At 35.7% G+C, this 25,714-nt stretch overlaps 1 protein-coding gene across 2 annotated transcripts in view; it reads right to left on the bottom strand.

Annotated features, from left to right (window-relative positions):
• The window catches only part of PPP1R12A (protein phosphatase 1 regulatory subunit 12A), a 126,979-nt gene that overhangs the window by 30,036 nt on the left and 71,229 nt on the right, over positions 1-25,714 (bottom strand). For both annotated transcript variants that reach the window (XR_008233169.1, XM_052774673.1), the window contains exons 4-13: positions 19,177-19,336; positions 17,128-17,272; positions 14,139-14,213; positions 13,602-13,690; positions 13,315-13,472; positions 9,835-9,962; positions 6,225-6,440; positions 5,334-5,428; positions 2,212-2,334; positions 192-353 (exon numbers count right to left, since the gene is read on the bottom strand). Coding sequence is in view for 1 of the 2 variants with exons in the window: in XM_052774673.1 (XP_052630633.1) it covers positions 192-353; positions 2,212-2,334; positions 5,334-5,428; positions 6,225-6,440; positions 9,835-9,962; positions 13,315-13,472; positions 13,602-13,690; positions 14,139-14,213; positions 17,128-17,272; positions 19,177-19,336 (1,351 nt within the window). In the remaining variant the exon portion in view is untranslated. The remainder of the gene's footprint in view (positions 1-191; positions 354-2,211; positions 2,335-5,333; positions 5,429-6,224; positions 6,441-9,834; positions 9,963-13,314; positions 13,473-13,601; positions 13,691-14,138; positions 14,214-17,127; positions 17,273-19,176; positions 19,337-25,714) is intronic.

Raw genomic sequence — 25,714 nt, 5'->3', positions numbered from 1 at the left:
AACACGGCTGTCACTTTACAGTGGAAAGCCGTTCACAATTTTCAAGCCAAATTGTATAAAATCAAAACAAATTTAACAGGAAAGTGAAAAAATCCAGAGCCCCAGGATCTACTAAACAAGAACGCATGCACATACATAAGCACACAGTAGACCTGACAAAAAGAAAAAAAGAAATGTGCTGGTGCCATTACCTGCTTTGTACACCTGCTGAAGTAGAACCCGTTGTACTCTTTGTAGTAGTGTTTGCGCTGGCAGGCAGTGTTTTCTGAAGACCAGCAGAAGAGGTAACTGTTGATGCAGTACTTGGAACATTAGAACTAATCAAATCATCTTGTCTTCTACCAAAGGAGCCACTGAAGGAGAGACATGTGCAATGGATGCATTTGTATTACTTATCTTTGCTCATTAAAATAACACAAAGCTGTGAATGATCCATTAAATTCCCGCCCATGTATTCTGTGTCTCAGTTGAGCCTCAGAAAATTCTGGGGCAAAAGAAGCATTTTCTTCGCTATTTCCTTGACTAGGACTTCTAATTTATTACTTCAGAGGGCAGCAGAAGTGTCCCTTAGTCCTGACCATTTCTCCACAAGAAAAGGAGATAAAAGAATGAAATCTCACTGGTTTATGTATGACTGTCTTGATCGCATCTACTGAAGTATTCATACAGGGCCCCCAAAGTCCCATTTTTAAACTGCTGTTTCACCCACACTGAATACCTCATAAAATGCAGAATTTTACTCCACAGCTTGTCAGAAAAGAAAATGTCATCAATATCACTCCTCTTACAATTTTCAACCAATTAAATGTACTGCTTTTTAAAAAAAAAAACCTTTAATCATTCCCAGAAAGATTAACCTCCCACTCAGGCTTTTCCCTTGCTGTTCAAGTTGTAAAGAAGATCCAGTGGTTTCCACATTTTTATCCATTGGTTCTGGCTGAATAAATTTGGCATTACCAAGTCAGGATGTTTGCCCATGACTAAACCTCAGAATCCAGAGTTAGGACAGACAGAGCATCCTATTACTAACTGCAAAAGATTTAAGGAAATATGCTGCTTTGTCATTCTCCAATTGATCATTTTTTTCTATTACTATCAATTCTATAATGACAAAGAAAAAATAACTGTACAAGAATGACTAAGGAAATACACCATTAAAGCACCACATGCAATTTAAAAGTGATTAATACATTTTCTTTGAAGACTGGAGTGTAAATAGTGATAAAAGCTAATATGCAAAGATTATTCTAACATATCAACTGCTGATATTTTTCCATCCAGAACAGGAAATCTGTGCAACATCTTTCCTAAACCTAAAGTTAGGAAAATTGAGTTTTCTTTTTAAGGAAGGAGGTTAACAAAGATGTAAGATGTATTATGCTGTATGAAACAGCCTGACTACATGCCACTGACAACATCAAGGTCAAGACTACAAAACAGGTTAAGTACCCATCACCATGTATATCAGCAGCACATATCAATACGCAGCTTAGCTACCCAAATCTTTTATTTTGATCTATTCATTTTAGATATTTGTTGCTCCACTGATTCCAGTGAAGAACTTTACTCAAATAACTACATTGAAACTACACAATGGAGTAAAGTAGATCATGTATATATTTGCAGGATATCATTCCGAGAAAATCCTGCAAGATAGTAACCATGCACACCTGAAAATTATTTTCACATTAATCATCATTTACTCTGCATTCAAGTTAGTTTTACATATGCATTCTATGATGCTGATACTCAGTGTAGGTATGGCCATAATCTACCATTACGGAGAGCAGCTCAAGGCCTCTGATATTGTCATGCAAACCCCAAAATTCAACAGAGACAATATTTTTCCCCTTTTCTTTTCAGATACCAAGCAGAATTATTTCTATTCCAACACTTAAAATAGTTATCTTTGGCTACTGAACTAATCCGTAAAGAGTCAAATGAACCTCAAACTGAAATAAACAACAGAAGAAAGAAAGCACATAATTTTAATTATATAGCAGCTGCTGCAACACTCCAAGGTAGTAAAAATGGAGTAGCTTTAAAATCAGCACGAGCATTGCATCAGCATAAGTACATACTTTGCAATTATTATGAACATTTCAGTGTGTCACCATTCAACTGTCCTTACAAAGTGATTCAGTACTTAATTTGTTTCTTTTAATTTGTAAGCTTATTTTGATTAAAAAAAGATAAGAGAAAATCCCACACCTTCTTTGATAGCTTGTGTTTAATGATGTAGGACCTTCATTCAAACTGTTTTTCTTGACATCCTCCTCCCATTTTCTCCTGGTGTAGGAACTGCCACCACGTATTGAGCTAGCAGACAAGTCCCTGTAAAAAAGATTTTAGTTTAGTTTAACTTGTATTAAAGGTTGTTCTTGATGTAAGCTGAAAAGCAGTTTCAAATTAAAGATTAAAACCCTGGATAACACACTTAAAATAAACATAACTGCACAGAACAGGAATAAAATGACCCTTACAGACAATCATTTTCAATGATTAGCTAAATACTGGAAAAATACTACATTTATACTAACACTGTTAGAAATATAATAGAAAAGTAGCATCAAAAGAAAACTGCTAAAGAGGTTTTAATCAACATGAAATCAATCATCAGCTTTTATCTGTGACCACTGCTGGCTTTGTTTTTCTCAAAAAAGGAACAAGAGTTTTTTCCTATTTGCTCCTGAGATTATCCAGTGCAATAAAGGGAAAACTACTCGGGTTTTTGAGAAATTGATTTAATGTGATTTTTCATTCTTGGATGTTATAAGAAGAATTTCAAAAGCTGACTAGCCTTTAGAACTCATGATACTGTAGACTAGTATAAACGGGCCTGCAGTAGCCATTCCTGAGTGGCCTGCCACATATCACTAGCTGACATTACTTTAGTCATAAGGAATTTCCAGCCTGTTGTTGCAGTTTATAGCAGCAAGAAATAACCTTGCAAAAATCTACTTAGAAAAACTACCCTGACAACTGATACCAAGATGCAAAAACCTAAATTTCTAATAAAAATGTCAGCTCAAGATTTGAAGTAAAGTTCAGATAGAAAGAAGAAAAAAAAAGTCTTTCACAAAAGTATATATAAAAGGCAACCAGGTGTGCGAGGGAAAATAAAACAAAATTTTGTAAAGGTACATTTTATGTTCAGATACCTTTGGCCTTCAGAATGTACCTCTTTTTGCAAAAAAAATTACGCTAGCACTTCTGTGGTGAGAAACAACTTTAGAAAATTATCAAATACTGGCCAATGCAGTGTTATTTCTTACCACCATAGAGAAACACAAATTCTGAGATACCATCTACCACAGAAAGGTCCCAATGCATGACAAATTTTTCATAATTACTGAAGGTTTCACATTGCCAAGACACTACAGACTTCAGCACTTTTGTTGTAGCATTGGCTACTCGACTGAGGCTGGATGTCTGAGATTTGTTACATCTAAAAGCCCAGCGGGGATTCATCTTGAAGTCTTTTCCATTACTCACAGTAGGATGTTAGCTGGATTACACTACATCATCGAGAAGCTAGACAAGCAGGTGTTCAGAAAGGCAACAAGAATGCAGCATTAAGCTAAGCAACAAGCACAAAGATCTGGGACAAAGGCAGAAGTCTTAATTTATTACGGTACCTGTAGGACAGATGGTTAAATTCTACATGTAAAGAAGGTCAGACTAAATGTCAAAAATCTCTTATGGCTTTCAGTAAGCTGGGTTGTCTGCCACATCATACACTAGGCAAAGTACTGGTGCCTAAATAGGCTGGCCTAAAAGCAGTCTTCATCTTTGGTACACCAAGGAATACAGAAAGTTCTCAGCTTAGTTGTTTGGTCAGCACTGGGACTAGCAAGACTGATGACCCCAGCTCACCCAATGCATATGAGGAAAAATATTCCCCACTTTGGGAACTGTGTCTGTGAATAAGCTGTGATGGTTAAGCCTGGCATGTCAAGGACACAAATAAACCTTAACACTGAAGCAAAATTTAATCCCTTTGTTATAAGCAATAACAGTCTCTAAGAAATAAAATTGCAATGAAATATTTATCCCAATCTTGACGTACCATCTAGTTAAGACACTTTTGGAGAACAAGAGTTTTTGAGAAGATCTCAAGTGATTAAAAATTGAAATAATAATAATCTCTCTTATAAACAAATCAAAACTGACAAACTCAGCTTCACACAATATAGCACTCCAGGAAAAGATAAGCACAAACAGAAACTCCAAGCTGCCCTGTTACAGAAATACAGATTAAAAAAATCTGGCCAAGTAACATGAGAAATGCTAACAAACTAAGCTGAACTTTAAGGGAGCACAAGAGCTGGAATATTCCTGTTTTGAAACAGAATTTGTCACCCAGAGATTAAACTTAGGCAACAGTATTCTGCAAGCATAAGAAAAGTCAGTATTTATCTTGTGTTTGCACTGAAATGAACCATTCTCAAGAGTAGCGACAAAGCAGCTCCTCTTCAGACATAAGGAGATTTATCAGTCTTACAGGCAATGATTATAACAGCACATTTTGAGCAATGAGAGGAGTTTCAGTTCAGCTCATCCAACATTCAGCTATCTAGATACGATCCAACAAAACCAAAACATTAGGCAGACTTCTAAGTTTTGTACTATGCATTCTATATTAACTCAAGAAAATGTCTGAGTAGAACCTCAATAAATGAGAGAAGTGAAAAATGGGAACGTTCTGACAACGTAAATATGCCACGAAAGTACCCCTATGCTAACAGGTAACAAGCCTATGCACCTAAACTTTTTGTTTCTTTTATACTGAAAGCTACAGAAGAAATATCAGCAAAGGAAGTAAAAATCTCCAAAAAGAAGATGAAAGGTCAACACGTAAACAAGAAAAATAGAAGAACTGCTTTTGTAACTTAACTATGATTTTTGTAAATCATTGCTGTTGCATGATATGGTTTTAAGCAAAGGCAGTAGAGAAACACAGCATTTTATTATTATCAAAAGTAATAATGGAGCCCAGTAGAAGCACTCCGTGGCTCAAGACAAAGCAGTAAAATGCTTTTAGCACCCTTCAGTAGATTAAAGTTTACAACTTCGTATTTTGGATTTTATTTATTTTCTCCCCCAAGAATACAACACTTATTGCCCAGTTCTGCTCTTGTCACATAATAATTTGGATTTTAAAAAGGGTCATCATAATTTACAAGATCAAAACCTTCAGGAATTGGATTACCCTACAGATTAGCATAATCTATAGAGCTATAAATTAGCATTGTCTTAAAATCTCTAAGTTTGTCAGCCACTCTAAAATCAAGTAATTTTATATTTAACAGAAATTATAACTTCAGAGTCACCTGTTTTCTTTTTCGTCAATGTCAGAGGTACTGGCCAGTCGTCTTGGTATTGTAGGTGCAACATATGCAAGTCGGGTTCCTTTTCCATCTTTCTCCTGAAAGACATGTATTTTTTTATTACGTGTAACTATTATTGATTTTACTGCTATTGGCTGGAAAATCATCATTATGACAACTTCAGCTGTATTTGTTGTAAGTCAATTGTACTAAAGAGTTTTAAACTTTAGTTAAATATCACAAGGACTACAATAGGAAAAGGAAACTGTTTATGTTTTCATTCTAGTGATGCAAATGACTTGATTTCTCTTTTTTCTGCTTTGCTGCAGTACAATTCCAACACTGATTACTAAAAGCAACTCTTTTAGTATTTTTAGATAGTATAGTATAGTATTATTCTTAAGCCTGAAAACATTTAAATATTTGTATTTGAAACAGAACCACAAGTTCTATGCTGCTCAGTTACCTGTTCCAAATTAGTCCTTCATTTGGTTCAGTGTATTCATGTTTAATTACAGAACTAAATTTTTGTAAATAAAAAGTGACTATGGAATACAAAGAGATACTCCTTTTTTACAAGATTCTTTGAACATCACTCTCCAAGTGATGCCGAAATGATCAAACCTCTGATCTCCCTTAACTGTAAAAACTACTACTAGCTTTGCAAGTCCCCAAAAGGGAAAAGCCCGAGACCTATGCACCAGGTCACCAGACAATGAAGGTGCATACTACACTTTTAAAGAGACTACACAGAAGCTGCATAATTTAACTTCTCGGAATTTTGGTAAAGAAGAGATGTGTAGTACAGTCTTACTTCTACAATACATCATAAACATCTCTATAAGTAAGGTAAATCAGTTCCTCAAAATGTTGTTTCACACTGAAAACGATTACCTTTTCTTTGTTGTCCAATGAAGAGGAAAGTCTAGGACTTGAAGCAGAACGCATAACACCTGCAGAGTCTTTTTCTTTCTGAGCTTCTTTGGAAGCAGTAATCTCTGCAAGCGCACCGTAACTACCAGTTTTTCTAAGACCTAACCTCCACGAAGCAGGAGATTCATCTTTCCTCTCTTCCTCTTTGGGAGAAACCTTGGTTGTAGATGTCGGAAACTATAAAACACATGTAAATGAATTTACTTTATTAATTTACATTACTTGTGGTAATCCACGCTCCTTGCAGAGATTTAAGAACACAACTGGTTTTAATAATCATAGAAGCGTTGAATTCGTAGGGGAGTTGTGGTGAGAGACAGCCTACACACTCTTCTCTTAAATTAGTTAATGAGATAAGAAATGTAAGACTGGTCAAGGTATACTACTCCTCTAAAAGTTAGCTTAGAAAAACCCACACTTTGTAATACACACTGTGATCATGAGATGCAAACTTAGAAACATGCAAATCCAGTATCAACGTTTTGATTAAATATGTTATTTTGCAACCTGTACACAAACCTGTGCACACCAGAACCTCACCATAGATTTTTCACCCTTATTGGGCACAAGAACAATGCCAGTTTTGCGCAAGCCCTGCCTCCATGATGCAGGATCTACTGACTCCACGACAGGCATGATAGGAGGAATGAAATCATACTAAAGCCAATTAAGACAAGACAAAGATGAAGATTGAAAGAATGGAAAATAGAAACAAAAGGTTGTTTTAAAACCACATAGTTTGTTCCTACGTTTATGTTATGTAGCTCTTCATTACAGCACAAAATACCAAAAAGCAGTAAGAGACTTATAACCTTAGTAACAGATTCTTATTAAACACAGCACAGCATGTTTAGCTAATTCAGAGACAGAATTACAGTTTGCATAGAAGAGGACAGCAAAGTCTGCTGACCTAACAAGGTCCATGGCCTAAATCCTCATATGGTTGAGAATACTGGAAGATTCACCTTAACATACCTCTTATTTCATTCATATCCCTTAATCACATCCCATGCTAGCGTAGCTATCAAACCCATACCTTCACTCCCAAACTCGCCCTACTTCAGTGCCCTCAGAGAGAAAGCAGCATTACTGAATGACATATACACTGAAGAAAACCCAAATTCAAGCGTAGTACACTGCATCTGCACCAATTGTGAGCAACATATAGTTTGGCCATCTCTGGTGTAAAAGCAGAAGAGCAGCTGCAGTAGCACAAATAGTGCAAACCTGAAAAGGTAGGTGCAAGAGTAGGTGCAAGATCACACATAAAGTGCAGTTTTACCTTCATTAGTAAAAACAGTTTAAAGCCTTTTTGTTCATTGATATGAGCTGCAACTGCTTCTCTAGATCACACATATGTGCTATGTTACAAGACGATCAGTCTTGATATAAATGTGCCTTTATTTTGTAGCTACAGAAGGCCCTGAATTTTTCACATATAGTATTAGTTACTTTTAACCTCCACCTTTTACCTTTAAGACCCAAAGATAAGCCATTAATTACTGCATAATAAAATTAGAACAAACTAAATGCCAGTGTATTAATGATTTATAAAAGGTTATCATTCAGCTTAAAATCTTATTTCTTCTTCTTATAAAAAAGCTTTTTCCTTCCATACATCGTCATTTCATCACATACCAAAAAATTATGTCTATTTGTTCATTCAACTCTGGAATATCAAGCCACACCCCAGCTAGCAACGATTTGGTAACGTCCTATTGCTGAAGGTCAAATAGCTTAGAAGGCTTTTGCACAATACGAAATAAATTGATGGGAAGAGACAAGCTAGGAAACTTTTGACTTCAAGATGAAGTTCAGACAATCACAAGAAAACTTAAGTGTTTGAAGTGTTAGATACCTTAGAACCTCCAGCGTGCAAAGGTAATTAAGTGTAGTAAAAAAACTTTGGTGGAGAGCACATCAGTTAATCATATCGTATCATAACGAGTAATCAACTGTCACAAATACTTGTATTATTGAAGTGATTTCAAAAAATAAACTATATAAAGTAGGCCTATTTCCTTGCAGTAAAATTCACACTATATATTTGAATTCATTCCAGTTAGGCACAGTTAGTAAACCAGCAATTACTTGCAGTGTCTTCCCTCCCTCATGCATTTGCTGTGGTTTGTGTGGAAAACTTGTGGCTCTTGAGTTCTGCACAGCTCCTGAGCAGTGCAAATGCAGTTCCCATGACAGAGAACCGTAATTCCTTATTGAGCCAGCAGGAACTGTTTAGATTAAGGTCACAAAATCACCCTGGAATCTAGCTGTCTGCCCAGCCACAAAGCTCAGCGAGGGGAAACAGTAGTCATTCCTGCTGGTAAGCCGTGCCCATAATTCACCTTTTGGTCTCATGGTTTTTTGAGATAAATCTCGTGGACGTCAGTCACAATGATTTTTGTAAAGCAGCACTTGGGATCAGGGAGGTTGTACAGTATCCTGTACTCCTGTTGTACAGTATCACATAATATGATGCCGTTGGGCAATATATTCCCTGCATCTGCCACATTAAAGTATACTTTGTATGATGAATCGACATTAGGTTCTATTGTGAATATGAAACTGTAACTCCAATAAGCTGCTGGGAACTAAATACAATACATACTATTGACCCAGCAGTATGTCTTCTCTCTCTACTGTGGCTTCAATATATCATGGCTACCATTTCTCCTGAACACACTTTTCAGAAGCATCAGTAGATGGTAATGCTTTGATTGTGATTTGTATAGAAGAGTTGTAATGCTTGACAAATGAAGCCTTTCTGGCTTACTATCCAGTTTGCTTTGATATTCTAAAAGTTTCACTTGTATACCACCTTCTGACTATGCAGTATCTACTGTAATTTTTTTCCCCAGGCATAGATATCTTCCCTTTGACAAGCAAAACTAAATTAATTCCAATTAACTTTTCACATCAAGCTGTAAAAAGTTTCTTGCATGCAATATGGCTTTGCTAGGTGTGTTTTTGAGTGGTGCATTGAATAAGTCATGTGTCCCAACTCTCTAGCTCTTCCATGAGGTCCTAACCATACTGAAATGAGGGTTGAGATCTACAGCACTTTCTACTTGTTATTTCAGGTACCATTTTCAACTTCTGCACCTAAGCACTAGCTGAACGCTTCTGAAGACTCCTGAAAGTACCTTAGTCACACCTGCCTCCCTTGCCTTAAGTGCATCACAAATATAGGCACAGAGAAACACTAGAACTGTAGTTTCTAAAAATTTTGGAGCAGTCTGGCATAGAAAAGACTTTCAAAAGATGAAGTTTGGCTTCAGAAAAACAAGAACTCCATTCACTGTGCAACAGATTTTTGCTTTTTTAATAGGATCTTATGTTCAGCTCTTTTGTAGTTCTGCATTTTAAATCACTTGTTTAGAATCAAAACCATTCAAAACTTAAAAAAATTGAACACAGTTTCTGTAGAAAAACACAAAATATTCTAGGAATCTGTGCATATTTTCATCAATCCACTGGATAACTCAATCCACTTCTTATACAAGAATCAAAAAAAGTATGCTTACACAGAAGATTAGAAATCTAAAATCACAAGAAAGGTATTTTATTTTACCTTCTTAACAGGTGATGTAGGTGCCCCTTGGCCACCAGCTACTGAAGGCGCTGTCACAGCTACTGATGCTGATTGTGTACTTGTGGTATTTGCATTATTAGTTACAGCTGCCAAGGTTTTAGTTTTATCTGCAAAATATTTACAAGATTTTAATTTTCATTTTTCATTCACAATTTCTTCACTTCTACAACACAGAGTTGAATTTTTTTTGAAGAAATTTGACAGTTAACTTTCTGAACAGCATTTTATTATTTATTCCTCAGTGTTTTCCCCCTCCCTCCCAACCTGTATCTTAGTTAGGTCCACCTTTTTTCCATAATGGTCATGCATGTAACTTTTTTTTCTGTTATTTAGCAAGTGTTAAACACTCAGAGACGCAGAGACAGAACCACAGAATCATTCAGGTTGAAAGTGACCTCAGGAGGTCACCTAATTCAACCTCCTGCTCAAAGAGCATCAATATTGCTTACAGACAAGGTTGCCTGGGGCTTTGATGAGTCAGCTCTTGAAAACCTCTGGAGACAGAGATTCCACAGCCTTCCCAGACAGCCTATATTTTAGTAGATGGCTAATGACCACAAAAATCTAACAGCAGGAGGTATGTTGGCATCTAATAGTCAATCTGAACTACAGAAGATGCTAATTCAAAGTAAAACGTTTATTCTTGGATAACTGTGTATGTTAGGTGCAAAGAAATAATTAAGTGCACAGAGAACCCAGGCAGGGATCCTGGCCACTAGAATGAGCTGAGGCAGGGACTTGCCTTCCAGAGCTCTGACTTTCCGTTTGCTTCATTCCTTCTCTGTCCCTCATTTTTCCTACCCAAATTTCACTGTCTACCTACTCTACCCACCTCTGCTTTGTCCTCCCTGCCCACATTTCTTCCTCTGTCCTTTGTCTGTGTACCTTAATCCCTCTTACACAAACATAAAGAAAATGTCATGGTTGTGATACAACAACTGTTGTCACTGCACTTGGTTGAGCTTCATAATCTTACACGTCACTTCTGTTTCACTTATTCAAATTGCACATTCTTTGAAGTGGGATGCTACATCCTATCTGTGTAGTATGGAGCAACATGGGGCTCAATCCCCGTTGGTTTTGGCCCTACTATAAACACACCTTTATGTCTACACTACCCATACGGCATAGGAGCAGTTAATTTAGAAAGTATGCAATGTTTTCATACAGTGTTCTCTCATCCAACATTCAAATTCCACAAAGTACCAATCCACAATTGGAAATTGTGTAATTAATGGTATTGCAGTTACACACTTGTTTTAGTTATGGACCTAGATGAACAGATGTTTTGAATAATTACTTATGCAGTAATCAAATACAAATATAAAAAAGTCAGCTTACATGACTAACTGTGCACTTAATGGAAAGCTCTTTTTAAACACAAGTGAAAATAAATCATGGTAAACTTCTAGGTCATGGTGATAAAAAGTTCGATAAGGCAATGAGGACTGAAAGTACGATTTGAGATGATGCACAGGCAGATCTGCTGGAAATTTGCACATGAGTAATACAGCTTTAATATATACAGAAAAAGTTATCAGGAGTGAAAACATGGAAGGAGAAAAATGAATTTTTCACAACTGTATTCTGAAATTATTTCAAGGACAGCGAGAACATACTTGTATGCACAATTGAGCTAATATTGACTAACTTTCAAAAACCATCAAACTACCTCAAACAAAGTAAGTTAAAAAACCTAAACTGCTGAAAAATTTCTTTTTCAGCTTGTTTCCCTGTCCTTTAGGAGATGCTAGCTTCATATTTGTATTTCCCTTCTTGGTCTTACAGACAGAAATGTATTTATTTTTAAACTGTATTCTCATACAATCAATGAAACAGGATGTAAGTTTTAGGAAAACATTTCAAATATCCCAATAGATTAGAAATCACAGTTTCCAGTACTTCAGAATATTGAACACTATTGAAGTATTTTACAACCAGAATGCTGCTTATAATCTTAAGAATTTTCACTAGAAAACTACCTTAAGCTGAATAATGGGAAAAAGGGAAAGTACAAGCTTGGAATTTAGAGATGCAGCTCTACAGGGAAAAGCTTAAAGTCTAGCTTGCCAAATAAAGTATGATAAAGACTTGTTGATATTAAAAAACCCAAAGTTTACATAAATTAATTCTTGTGTCACAGTCAAATTTTCCTGGCACAAACTATCTACTGGTAACGAAGAGAACACAGTTACCAGAGTTATAAAGTTCAGGAGACATTACAGTTGGCTCAGTGACTGAGAAATTACTACATGTTACATATTACAAGTGGTTTGAGTTTATCAAAGTTCAGTCTCTGTACATAAGGGATGCAAGTATACTAAGGTGAAAGACTAATTACAAAGTTTGACAGACGGCTTTTCCAGCTTAACACTGAAATGCTGGTTTATTTCAAAATAAGAAAATTAGTAAACCATAGTAGACAGTTTGGTTTCGCAACTTATTTTTATTTCTGCCTATGTTAAATATTTATGATATATCGGTTAGCTCTAAAATCCCTTCTCAGTCTTACCTTTTCAGGTGAAGAAATCAGAAAGAATGTTTTAAAATGAGAACTGACAGCTCACTAAAAAGGGTTACTTATTTTAAAAACTGTAAGTATAAAATATTAACAAGATATTTCTAATGACATCTGTGTCTATGTATTGTATTGCTGCACTGTAATTCTAAAATTCTTTATTTGGATTGAACATACATACATCTTTAAACACTGATTGTCTGACATTTTCTGATTTGAAAGAAGAAGATGCTATGCTGTTCTTACATCACTACTTGCTTTAAGACTCTGATAACTGTTCAAGAAAAAAAAAAATTCCACTGAAGAGAGAAGTATGGAGTAACATGATTCTCTGCATAGAATTCCAAACTTTTCAAAGAACATTCCTTTTGAAATGAAGTTGTATATGAATTAACTGTTAACATTAAAATAGCACCTTTAAAAGTTTATTTCAGTACACACTGAAAACATATGCTCCGTTACTTTATGACTACCTGAGCCAAGATTGCCTGATTAATTGGCAATTACTTCAGGATGGCAAGAACAAATGAGTATGTTTGCACTTCTGCTATTCCAATCTCTCTACCAGTTCTACATACAAACACTGCTATGAAGCCTTCATTTCTGATCTGATCTTCTAACTTCTTCAATGTTTTCTGACACGCTACTTAAGGCTTATATTATTCCAACTAATGAATTAAAAGTATCAATTGTTTAGTAGCCAATCAAATAAGTAATTTAATAGCTTTAACCTAAATAGCACCAGTAATGACATCTGTTTGATATCTCTTGTTATGACTTGACTTCAGACATATATAAACTTGCTTTAAAATGATTGGAAGCTTAGTGAAATGCAGAAGAATAAGTGCAACTTAAGATACTTAACTCTGTATCATGTGACATTTAGTAAGTAAATTTATAAAGCAAAAACTTAAAGACAGACAATACTCCAAATAACGCACCTGTCTCTGCTTCAGATTCTGAGTCGTCATCCTCTTCCTCTTCACTAGAACAACTGGATTCATCCTTCTTTCCCTCTTCTTCCTCATCTACTTTTTCTTGCTCCAGAGACTCTATACTAGATGCATTCTTTTCTTGCTCCATAATCAATGTCTCCTTGCTAAGTTTGAAAAGAAAAATACTTACTAAGTCCAGAAAAATTTACTAAAGCCTATCAAGTAGGACTTTATGACAGCTTGTAAAGTTATCTTTTTTATTAAGAGCTTATCATTTTTCCTAGTTTACTTACTTTTTGAATGTTTTCTGTGTCTGATTATTATCCATGTTGGCTGTGGATTCAATCAGGGGAGATTTCTTTTCCCGTTTTTCACTATGAAGCTTCAAAACATATAGAATGATACAGTTAAATTGATAGAATGGTATCAGTGTGATAAAATTATAAATGGAGGGAAATCTTCACTAACTGCTACAAACACTAGAATATGTATAAGCTTTCAAAGTGTTAAAGTTCAAAATTCTAAAATCTCAGAAACTGTTATTCCAAGTAAGTTGCTCATTGTTGATGCTTCAGATCATAAAATGCCAACTGGACAAGGCGAGTAGAAGAGCACCTTCTTTCTTCCAAGGCTTTTTGGTCACCATAATTGACCAAGTAAGGGCATAAAAGATCTTTTGAGATGACTGTGGCATTACCTGAATTGAAGCTCCAAATCAAACCTTTGTTTTTAATCTATATGCTGCTCTGATCTGTATACCATAATCATTTGTACAATAAAGTATAACATATATCTATATCTATATATCTCTTTATATGCAAAAGGCCTACCAGATTCTGCTTCTTTTGTAATTCTTCTAAATATCCTAGAATATCTTCATCTGCCACATCAAACGCTGTCTGCCCCTGCAGAAGGGGAAGAAGTAGAACACCGTAATTGTAGAGCAGAATTTAAATATAATGGATTACGATGCCTTGTCATATGATGATACAGGTAAGGAGCACATTCAGAGAGAGAAATTAGAAAGTATAAGCCAAGCTCTATTACAAACTGTTAGTCTGTCAGTAGCTGAAAAGAATTTTGCAATATTACTTCTTTCAGGTAATTGAAACAGAAACATCTATACCTGATAAGTAAACACATTTTTTAAGAGACAAAAACATGACTTCAATAAAATTTTGCTGTCCTTTGAAGGAAAAAACCACTATCAAGGAAAAGCAGATTGAAAGAATATGATTTTCACAATATTAGTTCCAAACAACTATTCCAATGGCAGTTGTATGGATGGATCCTGAGCAGTTCAGTATCCTGTCCATCTTAGACTACCATAAGCTTGATTTTTTAAAGTTTAAATTATTTAAGCAAGCTATACTAAATTTAAGTAGTCATGCTTTCACATTTTTATAGTAAAACTGTAATTACATTTTACATTTCATTTTAGAAAAGATCTGCTACAACTATTTGTTTGTATCCCCCCTTAGTGTATGATTTCCATGGGACATGTACAGATCATCATGTGATTCGTTATCACAGAGTAATGCTGTCAGCTGGAATTTCTTCAGCTTGCCACATCTTATATCTACATAGTCGCTGCAATTCTCGACTAGACCAGATGCCCACAGGACGTGAGATTCTATCTTTAAGGCCTGAATTGATGAAGATTTTGAAAATTCCCTTTCTTCATCTCTACTTGAAGACGGGAAGGGCTGAAGCTCACACAGTTTCACAAAGAAAGCCTAACTTACTTTGATACTGCAATACAACGTTTTGTATTTGGAAGTTTGCATTCAAATACAAGAAGGCTGGAATCTAGGCAAAGTCCTAGATCCACTGGTATAAATGCAGCTGCATCAACGCACTGGGCGGACATACTGAAATGTTGGGAGGATCATGACAAGATCAGTCATGTAAGTACTTCTGTACAATAACGAGCAATAAAGACAGAGCTGTCATTTAAAAGTGGTCACAGCAGCTTATAATGATAATTAAAGACAAATCATATTTGTATCTGCTTATTTCAGTTTCTCAAAATGTTAACTAAGGCAAACATATTCCTAATTACACTGTGAAGGCTATCTTAACTGGTTAGAAATGATGGACCTTCAAATCACTAATTTTCACATCTGTAAAACTTCTGACCGTACAGCAGAAGCACGTGCACCTTTCAACAAGCATTACCCAAACAGCTTGAGGTCCTCTGACATTTGAACTATTCCATTTAGTATTACACAGCACTAACCTGGAAACTAAACAAAAAAATTATCTCAAGTTGGTATTTGCATTATGACTACAGTTTTTAATCTGGCTTTCTATTTTTAGGTAGCTATTAAGTGGGTTTATTTCCAAAAAATATGAGTTAGACCTACCTTGACCACAAAAAATCACTTTGCAAAAAACTGTTATAGTTGGAAGGTTATATCCAAATCCAATCCATAAAAGTTAATACCTAAAGTCAAGTGCTTAAATAATAATGGCTGAGTTCTCTGAGAGACTAAGTACCTACAACTGAAACCAAATCCAGAGGAGTTTTCAATCTTCTTATCTCCAAAAGCAAAAACACTTACTAGCTTACTTAAGAACACAACAGGCAAAACTTTCCTAGCTTGCACAGACAAGCCCATCCACCAAATAAAACAGCTTGTGACTCCCTGTACCTCCTTTATTCTTATTCTTGCCCAAGATGAGTTGAACATACTTTCATGAGAGTGATCTCTGGAATACCACCCTCCATATTTTCACAACGCCAGTAAAAAGTCTAACAGACAACTTGATAAACTGGCTTCAATTAATTGCATCAGTTTTTGACTGCCTGATACAAAATGCAGTTATACAGCTGATACTTGGAAGTTCTCTAAGCATTATAGAGAAACAGTGTTGAAGCTATTTCAAATTTAATTCCAGATTTCATTGATTTTATTACAAGCCACCTCATTTTCTAAGGAAGAAAAAGTGAACAAAGACTAAAAATGTTAAGCAGCAGTAGTTTTGCCCTTATGTGGAGTATATACTTGCTAGTTTGTGATCCATATCTGCATATTGTCCTAATTTATTTTAAAAAGTTTATGAAAAAATTCAATGAAGAATCCATCTCAAAAGTTGGGCAGGTAATTTACATATATAGTATTGACAGAAATTGGAAGCAGATCAGAATCTATCTGTAAAACATACTGCAAAGAGAAGAAAGAGAGCTTCAGCACTTACACGGTTGAATGAAAAGTTTTGGATCCTTGTGATGCCTATGTGAATCATGAATGTATTTATAACTGTTGGGAGCAAGATCTTGCAAAGCCAGCAAGCTATGCAGGCCTCTGTGTCAAAATTGAGGAAATATAGCTTAGGAAGCATTCAAGTTATGTCTAGGGAGTCCAGAGATGCCTACAAGTTTCTTCCAGCACACCCAAACCAGCATATAGTGATAACTCTTTAGTATGCCAACACAAGCTGATTTTAAGAGTTAGAACACTACCCAAAGGCATAATCATTGTTTTCAGTGATCAAATGAAACCTGTATACAATCCGTCAAGTCACTAATTTTGTACCTCTGAAATGTCAATAAACTCATTCTATTTTGAATTTCTGTGTCAAAGATTATATGGATCATTTAATGTAGAACTAAGCACAAAGAGGGCCTAGAAATTAATTTAGACAATCAGAGTATTTAGTTTTGAACACAAACATGCTGTTTTGACAAAACATGCATTATATAAAGCTCCACGTACAGTAAACAGCAGTTTATCATCACTTTTCTTACCCTGGCTTCTAAAGTCACTTTAGAGACCAGAACTTTGTATCTTGACAAGGATTACATAAAAATCCTACCACTTTGTTGACAGCCTCCATATCACATAGGTTTTCCACTAAAATGCGACATGCTTCTTCTTTACCCCAGTGAGCAGCAGCATGAAGTGGTGTCCAGCCATCATAATCTTTAATATTTACATCGTAGCGAGCCTGTATTAAAAGCCTAAAGAAATTAAAAGAATTAGATCTTGACACTGCTGACAGGGATAAATAAATTGTCGTAAAATTATAAAATTACAATAATATCCTTCTTCTTTTTCATCATACGTATTTTAGTTGGGCTTTTGTCAATTGATTAATTTTATTTCCTCACAGAACATTTGCCTTTTCATTTTTCAGTAGGTATATATATTTTTAATGAAAATTCAAGAAAAATAGCCTTTTCCATTTTCTTCTTTATTCACTTCCTCTTCATTCAAAGTCCACTGTTTCTATACAGTTAGATATTTTTCTCTACATGTGAAGTAAGAGAAAAGCCCTTTCAAAGAAAGGAGAGCTGTAAAATGTCAAAAATTGTTACAGTGTTCTTATCTAGTAAATTATTAAGACCTCCTCCTATTCTAATATTACTTGCTTGAAACTTGCACCTCCTCCTGTCATTAACATTTGATGTTGTAACGATCTAGTGTTCACATGCTTCAACTGCTCTCTGAGCAGGTCCTAAAATAGAGAACCTGCTTTTCAGCCTCCATTCAACACTCAAATTCAGCATGGTTCTGATGTGAGTGTCAAAGTGACAACGGACACTTAACCTGACAAACAGTTTTGTGGAAAGGGCTATCAGCTCTCTGAAACACTGTCCATAATTATTAAAAATCACAGAACGGTGAAGTATTCTTCTCAAAAAATTCTCTCTGTTTCTCAAGATCCAATAAATGTATAGTAATATCCTCCAATGAGTCAACTTTCACACATGCTCAGCTTCAAAGTCTTGCAGTCTTGCATCCTACACAGAGCACACATTTTTGATAATTTGAAGCCATCATGAAAATTGCCTGCACATATATTTTTCCCCTCCTAGGAAAAGTACATGGACTGGACTACAGAAAAGACACCAACTGAGACAGCTCAAAAAGCCCCAGTTATAGATAAAACTCCTTTACAGACACATGCTATTCTAAAACAAAAATTATTCTTTTCCAGCAGAATAATTTCTCTTCATCATGTTGAAGCATCAGGGTTTTTTGAAGCAGAACTCCCATTCAGTACATTGTATGTAATGGTTATGTTTAGGAAAGCTCTGTCATTCAACTTCTCTGTTGAAAAAGCATTACAAGGCTCTGCAGACATTAAAGGTAGCAATACTTACACAGTCGGGGTATGTGCTCGTTTTCATTCATGTTACAATATGTAAGTGTTCCTCGAACTGCTAAAGCAGTCAAATACATTTACAATCACAGTAAAGCAATGTATTATTAAGAATGCTTTACTTCAATAAAAGCAGAGCTTTGGTTAAAAACAAATTAAACCTCTGTTACGGTAAATACTTGTACTGTATTAATGAAAAGCTACCTGTGAATTAGCGGCAACCAAAAGCGTGAAGCTTTCCAGGAAAGATTTCAAGAGTCATGATTTTCAACAACAGTATCAAAAATGCAAAATTAAATTCTCTGTTCTTTAGGTCTAAAAACCTTTAGTCTGGATTACTAGACTCTGGATTACTAGAAGCATAAAGCTCTGCTTTATGTATGCAAATAAATATGGTGTCTTGAAAATATGCATCAACCAGAATGCTAACTGGCATTATAAAAAAGTATTAAGCTTGTTTACACAGTTGGCTTCAGAAACAAGGCAAGTTTTTTGTCAACTTTCTTCTTTAAATAAGTATTTACTTACTGTACACTGTGTTCATATTTTGAATGACTTCACGTAGAAAGCTAACAGCATCATGATTTATGAGTGTTTGAAAATATAAAATCAAGCTTTGAGGAAAAGATAGTTCCAAAGATTGTCATTTCCCAAGATACAAGCCCTAAAAGTCAGAAGTGTCCAATCCTATCAATTCCAAGCAGCATTACATCAACAAGACAATCAAATATGAAAAACATCCATTTAAACCACACTTACTTTAAGACTTCTGTATAGCCCTTAGCAGCAGCTACATGAAGTGCTGTACCACCAGATTTTGCATGCCTGACATCATTGATATGGCCACTGTTGAGCCACTGTCTTGCATCTCTTAGCATTATTCGTTCTTCTTCTTTTCGAGCTGCCTCTATATCAACCCCTAATTCAGACAGGGAGAGAGGATACAAAATATTTTAGTTCAAATACTTCAATTATGTAACAACTATGTATATTATGTATATCATGTTTATGTGATACAATAAAATAATAGCTAAACAATATGAATAATGTTCACAGTTAGATATAAATATCTTTTTGAAGATGAATACCAAGAGGTTATGGAAACATCCATTATTCCATGACACTTTGCATCCACAATGCATTTTTTTCCCAAAAGAGGGGGGGGGGGGGGGGGGGGCTACTAAAACTGGCTCTTCAATTTTAAGAATGACTACCAATACAGTAATAATCACTGAAGTGACCTGTTAAAAAAAGAGAAAAATTATATTTTAACCTTCTCAGCACCAAAATACAAGTCTTGTTTGATATATCTGTAGAAAGTAAAAAACAGCTACAATTTTTTTACAAGGAGATATCTATGGGAAGAGGAACAGCCTAGCTTCTCAACATTGATGATAAGAAAGATGGAGCTATATTTTTTTATACTTTCTAAAGAATTTCTGGTTTGTCTTCTATCACTGTGAAACACAAAGCTTATACTCAAATAGCCAAGCCTTTCGAAATCTCCCTTCATATCTCAGGAAAAAAAAAACAAACACAAAAACATGGAAAACTTTTTATAGTACATCTCACACAAAATTATCATACACTGATGAAAGGGGAGGAACACAATATAACATTTACAAGTATACACATCAAGTTAAAGAGACCGAAAAAAACCCAGACCCTGAATGGACAAAGCAAAGCATGTATCTGCAAGCATTTTTTAATTAGTACCACATGGAGTGATCTAAAGAACATAGCAGGAAAGGGGTCTTGAAGAGAACTATGCATAAGCATTGCTCTACCTATGCTGACCTAACAGTGACAACTTTGTGAGGAAAAGAGACTTGGGAATTGTACTCATGAAGAGCACAAATTGTATCTGGGTTGACCCCTAAGAGAAAATCAGTGGGCCAACCTTCAGCAAAATTATTTTATGTATATGATTTGTCTAGTCTTAGACACTGGTACGTAGAGACTTGGGAAATACATACTGTTCTTCTGCCTTCTGAATTTTTAATTTCTCATGGAGCAAAGCATTAACTCGGGACATAATAAAACCAAGTGAAATCTAGAAACAGGTACTGATTTACTAGATAAAACCACAAACCTCAACAGCCTTATAGCCTATAAAACAGAAGTTAAGATGATTTTTAAAACACTTGAGATAGGTGCTCCTTGACTCGTACCTAATTCTGCCTTCTTTCAGTACGTCCTGCTGAAGCTTCATCTGTCCCCAAACCGTTTTTCTCCAGCAACCTTGCTTCTATCACTTAACTCTCCTAACTGTCCAACTAATCAAAGCACAACAATATAAAGCAGACCGCAAACAAGACTATGAAAAGCTAGGACATCTCTTTTCAAAACTACTCTACATAATTAATTAATTTTAATTAATTTTCAAAGTCTTTATAATGAACAGCAATTTGAGGCTCTAATGTCTTCAAAGAAACTGTGAGCTATTAATCCTTTACAGGGTGAATGAATTCCCAGAATATGGAAACCAAATGAAATACAACTTGACTGTTGCCCATTTAGACACGCAGCAGAAACTGAGCTAAGGGATGAAGTGGCCTTCATTAAAGAAATTATTAACATCATGAAATGAAAAGACATAGATAACATAGAGATGATCATACGTAGTGCAATGCATCATTCTACTGTGTAAAATGTGATAAAACAGATTATAATAAATTCATCAAGCTCTTATCAAACCATTGGCAACCAGAAAGCCAGAGCAACAAACTGGCAAACTGAAAGCAATTTTACTGGCACTGCTGAAATACCCTTAAGGCAGTGGAGAGCAGACTGATATATCTATTACGTTACGTATGAATTAGTATTTCACAGATGCTGCAATTCCCCAATTATAGAGCAAGAAAACCCTTGAAAATGACAAGCCCAAATCAAAATTTCCTGAAATGCAGAAAGAAGGAATGTAATTACTACATGCTTTTGGAAACATAACATGCCATTTGTTTGGTTTGCGGTAGCATATGACAGTGCTACAACAGAGGTCACTTCTTTGTTATTATTCTTCCATCAATTCACACCATAACGGATATTCCCTGTCTACAAATATAGCAGGTTATACATTAACTGTTCTAAGCAGTTGACCTAACTCCTAGACTCATCCACTTAATTGATTAAAACAATCATTTTGGTGTTGGCAATTTAATAGAAATTAATAGAATTACATTTAATAAGAAACTGATGAAAACCCATAATCTGGAGGCTAAGTCTGCAAGATCAGGAAGATACAAAAGATTGTTGAAGGAAAGGAAGCAGAGGAAAAAGCTAAAATGTGCTTGTTTGAAAGAAACTGTCGTAAAAATTAAACACATGGAAACCTCTAAAACTGTCTTGCTCAAGACAACCCAAGACTAAATAAATCTGAACAGAGATTAAATTTTACATATCTAATAATCTTTATAACTCTGACAGATATGAAGAATGAAAACCAGGAACTCTGAATCAATAATGTATTGATAATCACCTATTCCCATTCCTCCAGAAGGCTCCTACATACTGATGTGTGAACTACCGCAAACTGTAACTTCCTCAGGCCTTTGCATCTGCTTGCCTTCCAGAACAACACAGCAGTGCAGATCAGCAGATCCTGGGAAAATAATTCTCTAGAGTACAGTCATTTACATGTCAGTGTTGTCTGCAAAACACTACTATGCAAATAAATAGTTTACATGTCATCTGTTAGTCACATTTATGTCGATCCTCTTCTTGCATGCCCAAGGTCTAACTGTGAATCCTTATCAGCATGAGTAACCTTCTCCACCTGAAGAATCCGATGTAAATTCCTATCAGTGTAAAACTGTTCATATGTGTGGCTGGTTGTTTTGAGGCACTTTTGTATAAAGGAAGAATAGAGAAAAAGTTCCTTCCAAACCCTGACCTTGAACTTCTAACGGTTAATGTTTAAGCATACTTGCCAGGTATGCCTAAAGGCCTAGAGAATTATGATAGAATAGCAATGCTTTTGCAGAAAAAGTAACTAATACTGAATATAGACTTCTGAGTATCACAAACGATTGCATTTCTGAAGCCCAAACAAGGTATAATGGCTGCAGAGGACTAACGGCTGCATCAGTACATTATTTTACAAGACAGTAAATTTCTGATCATACTGCAACAGAAGAAAGTACAAGAATCTTGCCAATCTAAACAAAACACCCCCCATTAACAACTGGCACAAAAACGGGAATTACACTTTGTGTCATAGAAAAAAAGCTGCTCTCTGAGGTAAGCTGAATACAATTCCCATTATTAACTACAGAAAGCGGAATGCAAACAGCCTTTATTATACCTTGTACGGACCTTTCTCCTTGCTTTTGTTTTCCAGACTCTATTAAAGCATCGGGGAAGAAGAAAAGGCTCGTCATGCGTTTCACAGACTTTCCTCATACGGCCCATAGATGGCAATGCGCTGCCTCCCAGCTCAGCTTCAGCCCCAGTGTTCATTCCCTCACACCACCGGGACACTTACCCTCTCTGGCAGTCCAACAGCTTCCTAAATCATTAACAATTTATTGCTAAATGCTGTCATTTTTTCTGATCAACAAGCGTTCTTCAACAGTTCCAAACAGGTCTGAAAACAGGGTGTCGTTCAGTGAGCATTTAATGAAATTCAGCATAAATTTAAATGCTGAATCTTGTTTCAGGACTCCTCAGCCATATAAAGGCATGTTTTATAGATACTGCATGGAAGATCAACCCACTTTTTACTTCATGTAGTGAATGTTTATATACAAATGTAATAGTTCGCATTTTATCCACATAAACAAAGCTGAGTTAAGCAATACATCTGAGAGTCTCATTACGTTTACCTATAATTAAGAATGAGGAACATTTGCTTCTCCTTGGAAAAGAAGAAGTGATCTCTCTGGTAGTTACTCAATAGCTACCACACTGTATCATTAACTCCTGATTCACCTCACGTCACCTCTCCCCACTAACTCACCTCCTGAGAATGTTTCCTATAATTCAAAATAACTGCTTAAGCAGTTAAAAATAATTTTAAGAGGACATCTGATGATAAACAGCTAAAAAAATCGCTTCAAACCATTACACTTAACCACTTAACCCTACTCGAGACCTGAAAAGAGGCAACATTTAAAACTGGCCAGGGCTAGCTGGGACTAAAGCCACATCTCTCTCAAGTCCACTAGTTTTCACCAGTGCAAATGAAAACTTTACACTACTGGCAAAACACAACTTCCACGACTATGGTATGTTGAAACACTGCAGAGTGGAAACACAAGGGATCATACCAAGAAACTGTAAATAATATTTTTCACGAAGATAAAGAATTACGTGGATTGCAGTGGCACCGATATATACATGGGATTGGCCCATAAGGAGAAACAACAGAACAGGTCCTAGTAGAAGTTTTTTTGTATAACACATAAAATAGTTAAAAACACATGGCATGCAAAAAGAATAGCTGTTCAGCACTATTTTGGAATAATTTCCATAAAACACCTAGTTTTGCTATTTGTGAAGTGTTCGTAACTGCGTCAAAAAATCTTTATACCTTACCTGAGTGCGTATGTAATTTATCTTCTCACAAAGAGAGATATAAATATATAGTTATAAAATTGAACTAGGTTTTAAGCTTAAAAAATGATTAAGTCAATAATTCCCCTTTGACGATTAGGGTAGAAAAATGCTTTCCTTACTATCAGAGTGCTATGGCTTCGCCTACAGGACAGCTAGTCCATTCGTTCAGAATTACTGCATAGTCCATTAGATCAACAGGGTCCCACTGTGCTCAGCAGAACACTGGTGGACTTGTCTGGGGATCTGTGGCCCACACAAGAGGACACATGAAAAGATGCCTGAACCAAGGGTCACAATTTAGAAGTGTCGCATATGGAGATCAGAATAACTGACAAAGATAGACATCGGATAATAATACTATACAAGCTCTCTTCTTTCATGTGCAACGCTCCTTATGACAGAACTTGTAAATCAAGAAGATTAATTTGGATCACCGACCATCTCCTCTCCAATTTAGCACTGGAGTCTGAATGCTAAAATAGGATGAGCCAACACTGCAAATCCTTCTTTCTATTAAGCCTGTAATGTCACATAGAGCTGAATTTTGTTGTATTCTGCAATTTATTTCTGTGAATTTAGTGTCTCCAGAGGCTCCCATTTTTTGTCCTATAGTTAGACATGTCCTTAAAATATAATTTGATACCTGTAAAAACTGGGCATAATTACAAACAAACTGATGATCTGTAGAAGGCTGAGTGGTTGCACAAGTGGAAGGCTCTGTCTGAACTTCTACAAAGACTGAAGGTCTGCAAAAGCAGCAAAAAGGGTAAACTAATATGGTGATTCTCCTCAGATTTCTAACAGAAACAAACATCAAATGTCATCACTTAAACATATCTGAAATCACAATGAACCTCATTGATCCTTCCAGGCAATCTTTTGCCACCAAACGACTCTGGCTGCTGCTGTCAGTATGTAGGAAGTCATACTCACAGCCTTAACTGAGCAACACAAAAATGAAACTTTAATGAAGGCAGGAATAAATACACATGGAAAGGCTGCAAGGCAAGAATGTTACAGAAAACGTCTACTCCATTTTCACACTGCATGTTTTACCTACACAGAGGTAAGATTGTTTGGCACCCAGGTTTGTTTATTTTCTAAATAGTCTGATCTTCCACTACCAGTAACACTGAGACAAGGCTGATCATTCCACAGACCCCACAGTTAACTCGCATTATCAAAACTGCGGCACTACTTTATTTTATATGAGGAGCAATGCTAAAGCTGGAGGGATAATTGCATTTGGCCACATGTATAATCAAAGATGAAACTGTCACAATGCATCAGTGTTAATTCCACATTAAGATAAACAATTAAGTTCCTATTTTAGAGCTATTAACTTCTCTAGCCACAACATACACAGAATTAGGCACTTTCCAAGTTATCACGATGACTAAATAATTATTCTGTATATAATATTAACTTTATATGCAAGTTAAGGATGCCATCAAAAGCACATGATTAAAACCTTATTCCTGAGACAACTGCCTCGTGATCTAATAAGACATACACTACAAGTTCACATCCAGATTCATACCCTTTCTATTCCATTCTCATCCACAATCATTAAATATTTCCTATGATTTCATCCCTGCAGGTAAAAGCACCTTCAGACACAAATTCAGAAGGAGGGTTGATGCATGCTTGCTTCCCTGCTTCTGTGAAACTGAAACTCCTAAGTGGTCTAACAGTAAAACAAGCTAGGTAGAATAAATATATATAAATGCATTCATATATA

Source organism: Harpia harpyja, chromosome 23, assembly GCF_026419915.1.
Source record: "Harpia harpyja isolate bHarHar1 chromosome 23, bHarHar1 primary haplotype, whole genome shotgun sequence".
Lineage (NCBI taxonomy): Eukaryota > Metazoa > Chordata > Aves > Accipitriformes > Accipitridae > Harpia > Harpia harpyja.
The sequence above is the reverse complement of the archived record's forward strand: the minus strand, read 5'-3'. Positions and strand labels throughout refer to the sequence as shown.